The 17744-nt window shown below is 41.1% G+C and overlaps 1 protein-coding gene across 4 annotated transcripts; it reads left to right on the forward strand.

The window, feature by feature from the left end:
* On the forward strand, positions 2849–16051 carry LOC102176622 (dihydrodiol dehydrogenase 3). 4 transcript variants are annotated; one of them, XM_018057307.1, is made up of 10 exons: positions 2849–2982; positions 4016–4182; positions 7429–7596; positions 7870–7986; positions 9219–9296; positions 9701–9823; positions 10635–10744; positions 11603–11768; positions 13627–13709; positions 15736–16051. In XM_018057307.1, exons 2-10 carry the CDS (start codon positions 4099–4101, stop codon positions 15776–15778), a joined length of 972 nt encoding a protein of 323 aa, XP_017912796.1. In that variant the 5' UTR covers positions 2849–2982; positions 4016–4098; the 3' UTR covers positions 15779–16051. The 4 variants fall into 4 exon arrangements, with proteins under 4 accessions (XP_017912796.1, XP_017912797.1, XP_017912798.1 ...); XM_018057308.1 differs by having other exon boundaries at positions 2855–3087; positions 4054–4182; XM_018057309.1 differs by having other exon boundaries at positions 2855–2982; positions 4054–4182.

Genomic DNA, 17744 nt, shown 5'->3' on the forward strand with positions numbered 1-17744 from the left:
AAAAGTGGAGGAAACAATGATCAAATTGTCAATATATCTTGGATCACAGAAAAGCAAAGGAATTCCATAAGAACATCTAACTCTGCTTTCATGACTGCTTTAAAGTCTTTGACTGTGTGGATCAGAACAAACTCTAGAAAATTCTTAAAGAGATAGGAATAACAGTAAACTTTACCTGCCTCCTGAGAAACCTGTATGCAGGTCAAGAAGCAAAAGTTAGAACCAGACATGTAACAATGAACTGGTTTAAGATCGGGAAAGGAGTACGTCAAGGCTGCATATTGCCACCATGCATATTTGACTTATACGTGGTTTACATCAAGCTAAGTGCAGGGTTGGATGAATCACAGGCTGGAATCAAGATTGATGGGAGAAATATCAATAACTTCAGTTATGCAGATAACTCCACATTTCAGGCGGAAAGTGAAAAGGAACTAAACAGCCTCTTAATGAAAGTGAGAGAGGAGAATTAAAAACCTGGCTTAAATTTTAGCATTCAAGAAAATAAGATCATTGCAATCAGTCACATCGTGCGTTAGTGCATGCTAAGACGCTTCAGTTATGTCCAACTCTTTGTGACCCTATGGACTGTAACTGACCAGGCTCCAGTGTCCATGGGATTCCTTGAGCAAGAATACTGGTGTGGGTTGCCACACCCTCCTTCATGGGATCTTCCTGACCCAGGTGTAGAACCCATGTCACTATGTCTCCTGCACTGGCAGATTCTTTACCAGTAGTGCCACCTGGAAGCCTATCCAGTTCCATCACTTTATGACAAATAGATGGGGAAAAAATGGAAACAGTGACAGACTTTATTTTCTTGGGCTCCAAAATCGCTGTGAACCATGACTGCAGCCAGGAAATTAAGACACTTGGTCCTCGGAAAAAAAAATCCAAGACACACCTAGACAGCGTATTAAGCAGAGACATCACTTTGCCCACCAAGTTTCATATAGTCAAAATTATGGTTTTTTCAGTAGTCATGTAGATGTGAGAGTTGGACTGTAAAGAAGGCTGAAGATTTGATGTTTTTGAATGGTGGTGTTGGAGAAGATTCAGTCCCTCAACAGCAAGGAGAACAAAGCAGTCAACCCTACAGGAAAACAACCTTGAATATTCATTGGAAGGACTGATGCTGAAGCTGAAGCTCCAATATTTTTCACCCTAATGCAAAGAGCTGACTCATTGGAAAAGACCCTGATGCTAGAAAGACTGAGGGCAGGAGGAGAAGGGTGCAACAGAGGATGAGCTGGTTTGATAGCATCATTGACTCAATGGACATGAGTTAGAGCAAACCGCAGGAGATAGTGAAGGACAGGGAATCCTTGTGTTATAGTCCATGGGGTGCAAAGAGTTATATGCAATATGTCCTGTACAACAAGAGAACACTTTGTTTTCTGTCTTGGACACTCTTCCAACATCTTCAGAGACAGCCCATAGGGTCTTCGATTGTCTTATCTAATGCTCCTATCTTCCCACCTTCTCTTCGACTACAGCCTTCCCAGGTCCCATGAATAAGGACTCTGTGAATATACCAGAGTGATCCAGGTAATCCAGGAATATCTCACATCTCATGATTTTAATCACCTTTGGTAAGTAGTTTCCCGACCAGGTTCAGAACCTGTGCCCCGTGCAGTGAAAGCACAGAGTCCTCACCACTGGACCACCAGGGAAGTCCTAGGTTAAGAAAATTTTAGCCATACTTTCATCAGATACATTTTCTGCCCCTTTCCTCCTCTCTTCTGCTTCTGGAACCCCTACACTGTGAATGTTAGTATGTTCCATTCCCTAGTTAAGGTAGCATTCTTCTTATGTTTCTCCATTCCGGTCAATTATATTGGTAAACTATCAATGTCTATCTCATGGTTGATTTTTTTCAGGTGTTTATTCTTAATGTTTGATTTGACACAAATTCCTCTCTCTTCTCTTTAACTTCCTCTCTCCCTGTGAAGTGAAAGTCGCTCAATCGGGTCTGACTGTTTGTGACCGCATGGACTGTACAGTCCATGGAATTCTCCAGGCCAGAATACTGGAGTGGGTAGCTGTTCCCTTCTCCAGGGGATCTTCCCAAGCCAGAGATCGATCCAGGTCTCCCACACTGCAGGCAGAGTCTTTACCAGCTGAGCCATCAAGGAAGCATCCCTACGAAACTAGGTGAAAAACTTACCTGTTCTGGTCTTGCAGGGGTGTCCATGTGTGGACAGGTCCCTGTTCAGTCTTTGTGCCTGGAGGATCTGGGGGCAGAGCTGGAGCTGATGTTGGCAGGTCACCCCTTCCCCAGGGCATGCTGGCAGCTTGGTGGGAGGGGAGAGAGAGGTTACACCAGAGCCAAGTGTGAGCAGAGGCTTCTGTGCTCACTGGGTGTCCCCATCCTATTGGACGGTGTGGGTCCCAAGGTGCTGGAGCAGAACTCTGATGGTGGGTCCAAAATCATTCCATCCCTTATAAGTGTGCACTGCCCCATCCAGATGTGTGTGTGTATGTTCCTGTGTGTGTTGCTGTGTGTGTGTGTATTCCTGTGTGTGTTCCTGTGTTGTTTGTGTTCATCATTGGGTACTTGAGGCAGCAGGTAAAAATTTGCTCTTGGTAGATTTGTTTCTTGTCATGACTTCTTCATTAGTTTGCTCATCATACTCCTAGTCCTGGGATCAGCCCAGCAAGAAAGCTAAGGGGGTCTCAGTCATTTTTGAGTCATCATCATGCCTGGCCCAAGAATTGCTTTCTGATTCTGGTAAATTTATGACTGTTTTTTGAATGCCCTATGTCCCCCAAAGCCACACCCCAGTCCTATTCAGGATTCTATTAATACATGGTCTAATCTATGTCTCCACCTTTATTCCTTTGTCCTTGAGTACCTGTATGTATGTATGTATATATATATATGTATATATTCCTCCTGTAGCTGTAATAGCCTCTCCAGCTGCTCTTCAGTTTAAGTTTAGAGTTAAGTGGAACAGACAACAGTCTCCAGGCAGTCCCCAGGTAGGTTGGAACATTGCACATACGGTTTTTTCTGATCATTCTGGTTTGAGGGAGGCAACTGGAACTGATCAAGACTGCACTGCCCCAGGCAGGAGGAGGGTACAGGTGAGTAAGATATGATGAAATTTTCTGTAATTTTGTTCTGGAATTTTTCCTAGTTGTCTGTTCACTTTTTTTTGGCTATAGATCTTTGTGTGACTGTTTTCCAGAGCTCCTATGAGGTTTTTCAGCTGCCTTCTCTTTCTTGTCTTCCCATGGGAGATTTCCATCCTCCCATCTCACCATTTTGCTGACATCACAGCACATGTTAAATTTTATTTGTCTTCACAATATCCCTGTCTATAAGTGCATCACAATTTCCATTACTCTTTCCAAATTTGTTGTATTTCAATTTGTTTATAGGTTTTTCTTTATGAATAATGTGGGACAGTTAATAAATTATGTAAAATATGTGTCAGTTACATATGAGAGTACTCTTAGAGTTATATAACTAAGTACAAGGTACGAACACTCAGAGTTTGCACACTGCATATGATATCTTAAAACTATTAATAATTAACCTCCAATAAGCGCTTTGGCCAAAGTCTGGTTTCCATATCATGTTCAGGATTTCACCAGTCAGGTCTGTAAAGCATAATAATTTTGCTGGTGGAAAATGTAAAAAGGCAAGTTTATTTTCATTTGAAGTTTTGATTCTTCATTAAAGGTTAACATTTTAAAAAATGCTTATTAAACACCTTTGGCTTGTGTGATTTGTGTATTTGTGTATGTTTGTACTGTAAGACCGTTGTTTCAACTGATGTTTGATCGAGATTGGCTTTGTAATAGAAAAATAAAAACTATTGCTCCTGTGGAAGTGTCTAGTCTAAAATATAGTCAATAATTATTCAGCACATGTCATCATTATATAATAGTGTTTTACAGCTAAAAAAAGAGCAAACAAGCCAGCTGATTTTAATCCTGTTCTTACTCAATGGAAACTGGTTTAATCATACTCTTCTTACAATATATCTGCTAACACTGGATGCTGCAGCTGGGGTGTTACCTTCTTGTTATTCCTAACCTGTGAAGAAAGAAGAAAATCCTCAGTCTGTTTACTCCAAGGAGAAATAGGCAATGGATCCCAAAAGCCAGAGAGTGAAACTTAATGACGGCCACTTCATTCCTGTCCTGGGATTTGGAACCTATGCACCTCCAGAGGTAACAGTAGCAGTTGTAGGTCAAGATATAAATAGTAGTGGATGTAACATGAGTGAAAGGGACTTGGGTTGTCAAGCACTGAGCTCCTGTGTGACTCTGGGTGGGTCACATCGTTCCACTAACCTGGCCAGAACCATGCCCTATGAAAGAGGAGAGAGCATTCAGTCTTCACTCTGCCTCAGGGTGTGAAACTGTGCTCACCTGTAGATTACACTGGGTCTGGGCTCCCCTCCAATTTCTCTCTCTTTTCCAGCTTGGCAGAAGAGGTGAGACTTGGCTGTCAAGATCACGGTCAGCTGCTTTCCTTTGTGGGTGACTGCAGTTGCAAGGTTTCTCTGTACATTTTATTAGTTCAAGAGCTCTTTCCTGCTTCCAATAATATATGACCCAGAGAAGTATTTGAGGTGGAAGGTCCTGAAGATGAGGTGACTGAAAACTAATGGGAGAGAATTGCTTTTCTACTGTGGGATACCTGCTTGGTGCCAGGCAAGGAACACTCCAGCTGCTTTTTGCCTTGTGCTTCTGTTTCTGCTTGGGCTTCCCTGGTAGCACAGAAGTTAAACGTCTGCCTGCAATGCAGGAGACCTGGGTTCAATCCCTGGGTCAGGAAGATCCCCTAGAGAAGGAAATGGCAACCCACTCCAGTATTCTTGCCTGGAGAATCCCATGGACAGAGGAACTTGGTGGGCTACAGTCCATGGGTCGCAAAGAGTCAGACACGACTGAGCGGCTTTACTTTACTTCTGTTTCTGCTTTGAAACTTCTGATGGGAACCTTAGTATCACTTGAGGGGATAAGACACAATCTTACAGGCCAGGTTTTGTAATGTATCCTGGGGTTTTGTAATGTGTTTTTATTGAAGTATGGTCTGTAGTGCTTGGTCGTAAGAGGGGTTAGTGGACAAGTCTCTAGACTGCAGGCCAGAAAGTTTGCTGTCTATCTTGTCTTTAGAGTAGATGTGACAGGGACTGCACTTATACTTTGAGGCTCACTATTCTAATTTATAAAGTGGAAAAATTATTAAGAGACACTTTGCAGATAGAAGACAGAACTTGTTTACTTCACAGAGCACATTGGGTTGAGGAGAGGAAAGGGACAGGGCTGTTACTGAAGCTCATAGGCTCATTCCCAGGTACATCCCTGAAAGTGAACATCACTCAGTCGTGTCTGACTCTTTGCGATCCCATGGACTGCACAGTCCATGGAATTCTCCAGGCGAGAGTACTGGCGTGGGTAGCCTTTCCCTTCTCCAGGGAATCTTCCTATCCCAGGGATCGAACCCAGGTCTCCTGCATTGCAGGCAGATTCTATACCGCCTGAGCCACCAGGGAAGCCCATCCCCACATGTCCGGGCATTTAAGAAAAACCAGAACTAGACCCAGCAGAAGTCTGTTACCCCAATTATCTACCTTCTTGAAATGGGAAAGATTTTGAATCACATAAAAAGAAATGGAATAGTATTGAGCATTGAAGACAAAGTTAATCCATTTGCAATCACACAGAAGAACTGGGAGGACATTAAACAAAGTGAAGTAAGCCAGAAATAGAAAGACAAATACTGCATGATCTCTTTGTAGGTGGAATCTAAAATAGTGATACTCATAGAAGAGAGAGTAGAGGTATGGTGACCAGAAGCTGGTGACAAGCCTGGGAAAAATGGAAAGATGTTGGTCAAGGTATAACCTTCTGTTATAAGATGCATTATTCTGGAGACCTGATGTACAGCAAGTTGACTATAGTTAAAAATAATGGGCTATATCTTGAGATTTTGTAGAGACTAGATCTATATCTTCTTACAAGCACTTCTAAAAGGTAGCTGTGTGAGGTGATGGTGTTAACTAGCTTGCTTGTGGTAATTATTAACAATGGATACTTATATGAGTATAATCCTGAGAAATGCTAAGCTAGATGAAGCTCAGGCTGGCATCAAGATTGCTGTGAGAAATATCAGTAACCACAGATATGCAAACGACACCACTATAATGGCAGAAAGTGAAGAGGAATTAAACAGCCTCTTGAAGAAGGTGAAAGTGGAGAGTGAAAAACCTGGCTTACAACTCCACATTTGAAAAACTATGATCATGGCATCCTGTCCCATAACTTTATGGCAAATAGATGGGGAAACAATGGAAACAGTGACAGACTATTTTTTTTTTGTCTCCAAAATTACTGTGAATGGTGTGTAGCCAGAAAATTAAAAGACACTTGTTCCTTGGAAGAAAAGCTATAACAAACTTGGACAGCGTATTAAAAAGCAGAGACATTACTTTGCCCACAGAGGTACATATTGTCAAAGCTATGGTTTTTCCAGTAGTCATGTTCGTGTATGGATGTAAGTGCTGGACCATAAAGAAAGCTGTGCACCAAAGAATTGATGCATTTGATCAGTGATGTTGGAGAAGACTCTTGAGAGTCCTTTGGACAGCCAGCAGATCAAACTAGTCTGTCCTAAAGGAAATCAACCCTGAATATTCCTTGGAATTACTGATGCTAAGGCTGAAGCTCCAACACTTTGGCTACTTAATGCTAGTGACAACTCATGGGAAAACACCCTGAATCTGGGAAAGATTTAGAGCAAGAGGAGAAGGAGGGGACAGAGGATGAGATGGTTTGATGGCATCATTGGCTCAAAGGACATGAGTCTGAGCAAACTCTGGGAGATGGTGAAGAACAGGGAAACCTGGAGTGCTGCATTCCACGGGGTTGCAAAGAGTCAGACACGACTGAGCAAGTGAATAACAAGAATAACTTATATGAGAATATCACATTGTACACCTTGAAAAGATACAGCTTTTTTTTTTTTTGGTATGTTTTTGGGTGTATTCTGTGTGGCTTCACTGGTAGGTAGAAGTCTCAGAAGCTTTCACCTTGGTTCTTGGTACTTTTACCAGGCACCTTGTAACTTTGCTCATTTTGCTTCAAACACCTCCCATTATAAATCATATTCATGACTACAACATTTTGTTGAGTCATTTGGGTTCTTTCATCAAATCCCTGAACCTAAAGGTGGTTTTGCTGTCCTCTGATACCAGCAATCAGCCACTGATCACCTGAAGTTGAAGGGTTCCTGGCTAGTGTTCATTTAATTACTTATTAGGAATGTTAAGGGAAACTGTCATGGGTTCATCACTATACATACAGAACTAACCACAGACATAGAAAAAAGTTGACTCTTGGGAAGATCAAAGCTTGTGCCTAGCAATATCTTATGTGGGTATTCAACTTGTACCTTTGTTGCTTATGTAGGTTGCGAAGAGAGATGCTCTGGAATTCACCCCATTCGCTATAGAGATTGGGTTCCGCCATATTGACTGTGCTCATGCCTACCAAAATGAAGAGGAGGTTGGCCAGGCCATTCGAAGCAAGATTGCAGATGGCACTGTGAAGAGAGAAGACATATTCTGCACTTCAAAGGTACTGTGTGTGTTGTCTGTGTGTGCACGTGTGCAAGTGATTGTGCCCAGATGACAATTACATAATAGGATCCTTTGGTGGGGTTGTTTGGGGAACTATGCTTATTGGTATATTCCTAAAGTATTAGAGTTCCCTGGTGGTTCAGCGTTTAAGGCTTGGTGCTTTACTGCCAGGAGCCGGGATTCCATCCTTGGTGAAGTAATATCCTACAAGCCTCAAAAAAAAATTACCTCGTGTATTATTTATGCAACATTCATTCTTTAACTTCTGCAGCTTTGGTTAACTTCCCTTCGGCCAGAGTTGGTCCGACCAGCCTTGGAAAAGTCACTGAAAAATCTTCAACTGGACTATGTCGATCTCTATATTATGCATTATCCGCTGGCTCTGAAGGTTAGAAATTTGTGTGATCACGTCAATGTTATATCTTGTGTTAGAATGTGTATCAACTTGCATGGATGGTTGAAGAAAGATTTTTCTTAGTAGGTTGAAAGGATGATTACACTAGAGTAGAATCCCCCAAATAATCCTTTGTGATTATTTTTACTGAGTTTTTTGAAAGGGGTTAATAATCTGAGGCTCTGCCTGAAAAATTAAAGGAAATAGAAATCAGTCAGTTCTGCACACAGTCCTTGTTATGACTTCTGAGTGTCTGGGGATTTCATGAACCAAGAGTTTGGTGCAGCTGTGGTGAGCATGACACTGCCTTACGTTGAACATGATGAGTTAATCTTGTCTTTTACTCTTTCAAGTTGAGCAGATTTGGTGGTGCTTCCTCTGGGTGAGTCAAATCTCTTAACTGTATAGGAAGTTGGGAGACATGGCCTATACTCTTGCCTGTCTTCATGATGAGGTTTGTAGACTGCACTTAGCCATTAAGAATGATGGTTTACTTAGAATTCTTGGTTTCAAGTTACAGAAATAAACTCAAGCTATCTAATGCAAAATTGCTTAGTGGACTATGTAGATAGCAAGTCCCAGACACAGAGAGTTTTGAGGATTTTCAGCAGTGTTCAGAAATGTCTCCTTTCTTCTATCCCTTATCAGACACTACTCATGATTTACTTTATTTTTTACTGAACATTTTCCACTGGAGGCAAATATGACCTTGGGGGCAGTTCAAGGCTCATGGTCATGAATATTTGAGAAAATGTGTGGATCGTCCACACTCCATATCCACCTAAAGATAGCCTTGCTGGTTCACATGCCTGCCCTAGGGCACCTGATGCTCAGATGAAAAAGGAAGTCTGATATCTAGCCATATGAAGACTGCAAAGTTTATTCCGGAAATTGTGTCATGTAACTTATTGCCATTCCCAGCCCAAAAGGGCATTTCAAAATTGGCAAGTACAAGGAGCAGACAAAATTCAGAGAAGTCACTGTGAGTCCCTTTTAGGACCCAGAAAAATTGTATTTATTACAACATATATTGAGTGTAAGAGATTGGAATAGTCCTCCTTCCTAAAGGTATTGCTGACAACTCCATATGTGCAAATCACTTTGCAAATATTAATATTTAGAAATTTGTGAAGCTACCTGATGGAGGTTTACTCCCTGGTGCCTGGCAGCCTGTAAATGCTAAGAAATCATTTTGTGACATGTCTAAAATGAGTGCTTCTATCCAGCCAGGGGAGGAATTATACCCCAAAGATGAAAATGGAAAACTGATATTTGACTCAGTGGATTTCTGTCGCACGTGGGAGGTGAGTCCATGGAGGAAAGAACCAGCCAGAAGAGGGGGAACCTCCTTCATTTCTTCCACCTGTGAGAATGGGCTGTGGACCATCAGACTCAGCAGTTCATGAATCTAAGGGCATGAATGCTGGGGTTGTGGAGAGGAAATCACTGCTGAAATGTTCACAGAGAGGAATGGAGGAAGAGAATTTGGGCAGTGCAGACAGGTATCTTTTTCCTTCCATGTGATATATCTTCTCTGGAGTTTTTCTAAGGTGGGGAAATCATGACCTTCTTCCTGAGTTTTCTTCTTGATAGTCAAGGGTAATTCTTGATAGATGAGTGTGATTACTGATGTTTTTCAGCATTTATTCTTATTCTATTGCCCATTCCGAGTGACTGTTCATGGCTATTCACCACTCCTCCCTCCCAGGCCCTGGAGAAATGTAAGGATGCAGGGCTGACCAAGTCCATCGGGGTGTCCAACTTCAACCACAAGCAGCTGGAGAAGATCCTGAACAAGCCGGGGCTCAAGTACAAGCCCGTCTGCAACCAGGTGAACAGCTCGGCTCCTCTCCCTCCTGCTCTTCACAACCTCCTTCTTGCCCTGGAGCCTGATGTCTGTCTGTCCTCCCCTCATGTTCATCTGACCTTTGTGGGTCAGAGGATTCTAGAGAGCAGAGCCTCTCTGGATGGTGTGAATAGAATCCATAACATTATCTCTGTTTACAAACATCTGGCTGGAAAAGGTGAGTGCCTTTCTTCTAAACTGTGGGTAGAACTCAGAACTAGAGGAAGGAGGCATTTCCCTGAAATGGAAGGATGAACAGATGGAGGGAAATGTGCCCTGAAGAGAACTGCATACAGGAAGGAAGATGATAAAAACATGGAATCAGAAGTAAATTAATGAAGAGTCAAAACAGCTGAGGTGGATTTTAAGGGTTTGTGTGGGGTTCTGATGTCTGAATTCTTGGTCTGGTTGTCTCAGCATTTATGAGTCTTAAACAGGGAGCGTAGTTCAGAAAAATGTGTTGGAGGTGATGAAAATCATCCAGGTTAGAGGATGAAGTTAAAGGCTCAAGGTGATACTAGTAATTTATGAAATAGTTACTCAAGAACATCCACTCAAATGTAGAGCACAGCTTTTGATTACTGTATCAGTATTGGACTGGTTCTTCCATCCATGTCTATCATAAAATTAACTGTATAGATACACTTTTCTCTGTTTCTTGTAAATGTTGACATTTCCAGTTTTCATTTAATGTTTTAGTCTTTCCTTTAGCCTTTGAAAACTTTTAGTCTTTCTCTGTCATATTAATATTGCCTTTGCATATAATCTGACACTCTTCTCTTTGGGCATTCTACAGGTGGAATGTCACCCTTATCTCAACCAGAGCAAACTGTTGGATTTCTGCAAGGCACATGAAATCGTTCTTGTTGCCTATGCTGCTCTGGGATCCCAACGAGTAAAAGAATGGTATTGAATCCTAATGAAGACATCTGGAGTTTCCCTGAAATTCAATATTTGATGAAACAATTTAAATAGCACAGTACTGGGAAATCTCTCATAGGCAGAGGGGAGTGAGGGGTGGGATGAAATTAACCCTTGTATCTTCCCATCACCCAGACAAGTTTTCTACATTGTATTAGCTTGTAGACTCATCAATAACAAATGTCTGCACTGAAATCTATATAGAATCCCCCAGTTGAGACCAGAGACACAAGGTGATGTCATGATTTACTTATTAACTAATGAACACATTTGTAAAAACAGATGTTGCAAGCCTCACTTAGCCCATATCTAAAATTTGGATAATATGTAACTACTCAGTATATCACGATAGAAAACATTTCAATTTGAAGCATTTCTGTGAACATCCTAGAAAAATAATGATGAAATAAACGTGTCTTATTTTTGAGACTACTCAATTTTTATCAATACCTTAAAAAGTGAAATTTAAAAACAATTCCTGGGCTCCTCCTACTGTTTCTCTATTCATGCCCTTGATTGCCGAAGAAAACAACCCCTGAGAATTAAAGAAAATAATCCACAATTTGGCATTCTGGTCTCAACTCAATAATGCATCTGAATCACCTGCAGAGCTCTGTAAACAAAAAATGGGAAGTGTCTCAGTTGAGGTTCTGATTCAGTTTGTCTTCAGCTCAGCCATGGAATTTGTATTTCTAATAAGATCCCAAGTGATACTGATGCTGCCAGTCCCTGGACCAGACTTTGGGAAGCACTGGTCTAGAGTGGACCTACTTGTTCTTTGTGAAAAGCCTCCATAGAAACTGCGTAGTCTCAGCTCCTCAACATTTCTGAAATTCCTTCCAGGGTGAACCCAAACCACCCCGTTCTCCTGGAGGACCCGGTTCTCTCTGCCATTGCTCAAAAGCACAAGAAAACGGCAGCTCTGGTTGCCCTTCACTACCAGATACAACGTGGGGTTGTGGTTCTGGCCAAGGGTAACAACAAGAAGTGGATCAAAGAGAACATACAGGTGACGGAGCAGGGCTGTGGGCAGAGGGCTCCTAAGGAAAATATCTTAGTTTCTCTGTTCTCAATTGATAAAATTGCATCATGTGATTTTTCTTAGACTGTTTGAATTGCTCTAACAAAACACTACAGGCTGAGTGGCTGTGAAAAAATTTAAATTTGTTTCTCACAGTTGTGAAGCTGGAGATCTGAGATCAGGATCCGGGTGGTTGGGTGAGGGCTCTCCTCCAGGTCACAGGCTTCTCCTTGTATCTTTACATGTTGGAGGGGAAACAGAGCTCTCCCAAGTCTCTTATATGAATATGATATTCTTGAAATCTCATTTGTGAGGGCTCTGCCATCATGATCTACTCCTCCCTCAAAGACTCCATTTTTAACACCATAACATGTGAATTTGGGGGCACAAAAATTTTCTTTAACTTCCAAAGCCTTGTGGTTTTATTACTATTTCCCTGAATAATAATAGGCTTTCATCTTCATACCTTTAATCTTTTTGAGTTTCTGTCTTTGTGAAGTTCCTCTTAATGACTTTGTCTGTCCACTTTAGCTAGGTTGTTTCTCTTTTGATTTATTTGTAGGAGACCATTATTCTGCCCTTAGCTGTACAGGAAACTCTCCCCAGTTTCAGGATTTAATGCGGAGTTCATTTATGTATCTGAATCTGTGGTTTGAAAATCAGCCTGCACTCAGCTCAGCTGTTGTCCTCTAGGCTGGGCTCTTTTGTGCATTTGCAGTTCAGTGCTGAGCAGCTCGGGAGTTCTGCTTTAGCAGGTGGATGTGGCTCTTGTCAGAGGAGCCTGAAGACTTTTCTGTATAGTTTTTATTGCCTAGAATAAGGCAACTAACCTAGTCTTCTTTTCAGCACAGTGATATGATTCTCAGTCAGTGAGTGGGGAGAAAAACCTCTTCCTTTGGGGTCACAAAGAGTCGGACATACTAAGTGACTGAATAACAAAAACAACTGTCCATTTCCACGTTTTCCTTGTCAACTCTGCCACATATCAAGTGTCCATAAGTACATTTCTGCCCACTCTTGTCTATTTAACTATTTCTGTACTGTGTTACTGAAGTAAAAAATAAGTTTTGCTTTTTAGTATGGTACGTTCTTCTATTTTAAGGATGTCTTGACTGCTTTTGACTAGCTCTTCTCTTATTTAAAATTCAGTATCACTATACCAACTTCCACAACAGAATATGTGTTTAAGTCTTTGGTTCATGTTGCATTGAAACAAGAGATCACTTTGGAGAAAATGAATTTCTTTACAAAATTGAGCTTTCCATTTCCATTTGTTATGATGTGAATTTTTAATAATTTGTTGTTCCTTAATGTTTAAACACTTCTTATAACTTTCTCCAGGAATGTATGTACATAAAGGTTTTTTTTTAGATTCAATCATAGATAATGAGTAGTTTGATATCAGATTCCTGAACAGGCTTTCTCAGGGGAGCCTCCTTCCCATATTGCTTCGGCCAAATGCTGTTGCCCTTAGGGTATGTTGGGGAGAGGCAATCAGTCTAATGTCAACTCAGGTTCAAGTATCAAGTCAGGAGTGTCTAAAAGCAGTGTGTTTGGAAAAAAATGATTTTAGATTTCTTCTTCTTTTTTGTCTCAAGTAATTCACTTGGAAAGATAAGTGACTGATGCGCTGTAATGTTTGTGAGGTTAACAGAGAAGGAGAAGATGTGGGAAGGGAGAGGTGAGAACTCAGCAGAGGGTCCTAAGCTTATTCATCTGGAAACTGAGAACAGACATGCTTCCCTATCCCCTCTTCTTGTCTCCATCCAGCTGGAAAGTCCTCCAGTCCCCAGGGGGAGGCTGGCTCCTTGGGGGAGAGGTCAATGTGATTCTTCTTTCCTTCCAGGTGTTTGACTTTGAACTGACTCCAGAAGACATGAAAGCAATCGATGGCCTCAATCGTAATATAAGATACTATGATCTTCACCTGTAAGTGACTTGCCTATGTTTCCCACAAATACTGTTTTCTGTAGTAGGCAGGTCAGCAGGAGAGCTTAGCTTTTAAAAAGCTTAAATATAGGAAAGCAGTGCTAATTTCTAGAGTAGGAGTAAATCAGGGGCTTCCTGCAGACTTCAGACCAGAGGTTTCCTCCAGGGCTCTGTCTCTGACCAAGAGGAATGTGATGGGGCCCAGGCCAGCCCATCAATAAAATCACTGAGTTGACATCCTGGTGAATTCACTAACTTGTACCCTTAATCCCTATGCCTGGTGTACCTCCTCTCAAGGCTGAGGGACCCAGGAAACACAGAGGGCAAGGTGCCTGCAGCCCTGTATTCTTTCAGGGTCCTGTGAACATGTTTAATCTCTATTTCTTTCTACATCAGTGGAAAATTATTATATTAATAATATTTTGTATAATAATGAATCCATCATGAATTGCATTCAAGTTTTGTTGTTGTTATTTAGTCACTCAGTCATTTCCAACTCTTGGTCTTCCATGGACTGTAGCCTGCAAGGCTCCTCTGTCCCTGGGATTTCCCAGGCAAGAATACTGAAGTGAGTTGCCATTTCCTTCTCCAGGGGATCTTGCTGACTCAGGGGTCAAACCAATGTCTCCCGCTTTGCAGGTGGATCTTTTACCACTGAGCCACCTAGGAAGCCTGCAATCATGTTAACCCCAACACAACTATAAAATGTATTGTAGATGTTTTTTTTATGGAGGAGGGTCCTAGAAAGGCCAACATCCATCAGTGCTACGATGTCACATGGGCCTGCCTCCACCTTGTCCCGTAAGGGTCTGGTGGACATTCTCCCTTATGGGCATTTCTTCACCAAGACACCATCTATTTCTTACAAATTGATCTCTTCACTGCCCTTTCTTCCCTATTACAACTCCCATGTCTTCATCCTTGTTGTCTCACAAAACTGAATTACAAGTAGATCTTGAGCTTAACTGACCCTCCAGTGAGTGACTGCTTAGCAGGACACACTCAGGTAAGATTATCTGGGTCTCTGTGGTTTCTTGAGTCAAGACTCACACCAGTGTTGTATTTGTCCATCAGAGGTCCATCCCCTGGGGAGCCCCTACCCTCTTGACTTTGAATTAGTCACTAACATTGAATTCCAGCTGCCCAATTACTGCAGGAAGATGTCAGGATTGAAGGGACAGAGGGCTAATCAAACACGAGATGTTGGATGGGAATTTAGAGAGAAAGGAATACCAATTATTGGTGAAATGAAGATTTTGTTTCCAGTGAAAGATTTCAAAACTCTCCCTATTGTTTTTATAGCAGCTATCATGCTTCTGATAAAAGACATGATAATTGAAAAAAAGGTGGATACTTACTTTTCTGTACTCTGTTGTGGGCTCAGGTAATGACCTGAGCCAGGCTCCTGGTACTTGGAATTGCTCAGAATGCACTCTTTAATCAATCAAATTTAAAAAGACAAATTCTGAAAGAAAAGTAGAAACATAGGAAAAATGAAAAAAAGCAGTAATAGTAATTACTGCATAACCAATGTTTGACTAAATTAAAGAGGTAATAATCCCGCTTTGAACTGTGTGATTATTCAGGTGCGCATGCTAGCTCTCCTATAGACAAGTTCCTTAATGGTGGTGCTCTGTATTTTTGGAGTGCTCAGTATTTGCTTATCCATGGATGTGTGGAAAAGGGCAGCTAATTTGTGCACCTTTTCATCAACTAGGGACTGAAGAAGTTCTCCCTGTGTGTGAAATGGCCTCCACAGTGAGCTCTAGGTCTTGTGCTCTCATATAAATTGTAACCTGAGTCCAACTGCCTGTCACTGTGGAGTGGAGATCACACGTGAATGTTGGGACTGGACGTGCAGGTGCCGTGTGCACACGGAGCAGGCACCTGCAGGTGTGCTTGTTGGGGGAGAACGAGGGACGTGTTTGTAGATTTAGAGTTTTAGCCCATCCTGACCACATTCACAGAATAATGTTCTCTATGACAACATGGCTGATTTAATAAATGAATCATTCTTCTCTTTCAGTTGTGTCGATCATCCTGAGTTTCCATTCTCTGAAGAATATTGACTCTCAGCTCTCACTGTGGTTCTTTGAGAATTACTTGCTTCTAGGACTATGAAGAAGATTTTTGTACTTGGTGGAGGTGCTTAAATGTCTGAATGTTTGAAAGTTTGCCTTTCCTTAAAAAAAATAAACAGTTCATGAAACAATAAAGGCTTCAAAGTTAGAATACTTTTTTGTGATAGTTAAAAAATGCAAATTACAGAAAATTTTGAAAGTTGAAAGGAAATGATAGAGAATAAAGATAAGCTATGATTAACCCATTTAATAATATTTTAATTTGGTGCCTCTTCCTTATGATTTTACTGTATAAATGTGTGTGTTTTCATTTACAAAGGGAAAAGATTTTCAATTATAGGTTTTCTACTCATTTTTAACTTAGCATAATTATCTTGGTAAAATAAAAATATGACTTAAAAATCCAGTATTATATTTTGCTTACTATAAAGCAGCATATCATATTCTTTTATTTAATTTCTTAATTTTTTGCCCATGCTTAGCATTTTGATGAATTTTTATATATTTTGCCATTGATTCATTGGTTGTCATTCACTCATTAATTCAGCAAAACTTTATTGAATATTCTTTAGTAACATTTATTATCAATAAATATCAATTAAAATGAGAAATTCTTGAGTCTATAACCTACTGGAGGATAAGACTGTGAATGAAATCAGGAGGACTTAGCTGTTAGAAATGAGTAAGTGCCTGTAGGAGATAATTCTGCACAATCTCTCTCATTTCTGTATATCTGTTAGGCAGAGACACCAACTACCCTTCATCCCACGCAACTTTTCATTTGTACAAGAAACAGCCTTGCAACATAGAGACAGTGGCTCCATTCATTACTCCGGAGCAGAAAATACTAAGTTCAAGAAGGCCAAGTGTTATGTAACATTTAAGGGACAGCAAGTTGGCTGACATTAATAACAAAGGTCCATCTAGTCAAAGTTATGGTTTTTCCAGTAGTCATGTATGGATGTGAGAGGTGGACTATAAAGAAAGCTGAACACTGAAGAATTGATGCTTTTTAATTGTGGTGTTGGAGAAGACTCTTGAGAGTCCCTTGGACTGCAAGGAAACCCAATCAGTCAATCTTAAAGGAAATTAGTCCATAATATTCATTGGAAGGACTGATGCTGAAGCTGAAACTCCAATACTTTGGACACCTGATGTGAAGAACTGACTCATTTGAAAAGACCCTGATGCTGGGAAAGATTGAAGGTGAGAGGAGAAGGGGATGACAGAGGATGAGATGGTTGGATGGAATCACCAACTCAATGGACATGAGTTTGAGTAAACTCAGGGAGTTGGTGATGTACAGGGAAGCCTGGAGTGATGTACTCCATGGGGTTGCAAAGAGTCGGACACGACTGAACAACTGAACTGAACTGAAGTTGGCTGATTTGGGTGAAGCTTAGTGAGATGCAGAGACAGAAGCTGAAGATATGCCAGAGAGATAGTGGCACCATAGGGTTTGTGTCACAAGGGGTTTTGAAAGGACTTTACTCTGAGGGAAATGGAGAATGATATTTTGGGTTCTGAGCAGAATAGTTACATAAAGAGACATGCTTCAAAAAAAAGTTACCCTTGTTGCTATTTTGAGATGAAAAAGAGAAAAAAGAGCCCTCTTTTAGGACTTTACAGCAATCTAGGTGAGAGATGATGTTGGCTTGGACCACAGAAGGAACAGTAAGTGTGGTCAAAGTTGTTAGAATAGGGATACATTTAAAGGGCTCCATCAACTAGATTTCTGACATATTGGACGTAAAGTGAAAGGAAGAGGGGAATCAAAGCTGACTCCCAACGTCTGTGCTTACGGGATAGGAAAAGGAGATGCCCTTTTCTCAGATGGAGATGATGTGGGGGAGGACATTTTTTTGTGGGAAGATTATGAATTCAGTTACAGACATGGATCTTTGAGATGCCTTTAGGTACCCAAGTGAAGATGCATGCACACAGTTGGACATTA

Source organism: Capra hircus, chromosome 13 (assembly GCF_001704415.2).
Source record: "Capra hircus breed San Clemente chromosome 13, ASM170441v1, whole genome shotgun sequence".
NCBI lineage: Eukaryota > Metazoa > Chordata > Mammalia > Artiodactyla > Bovidae > Capra > Capra hircus.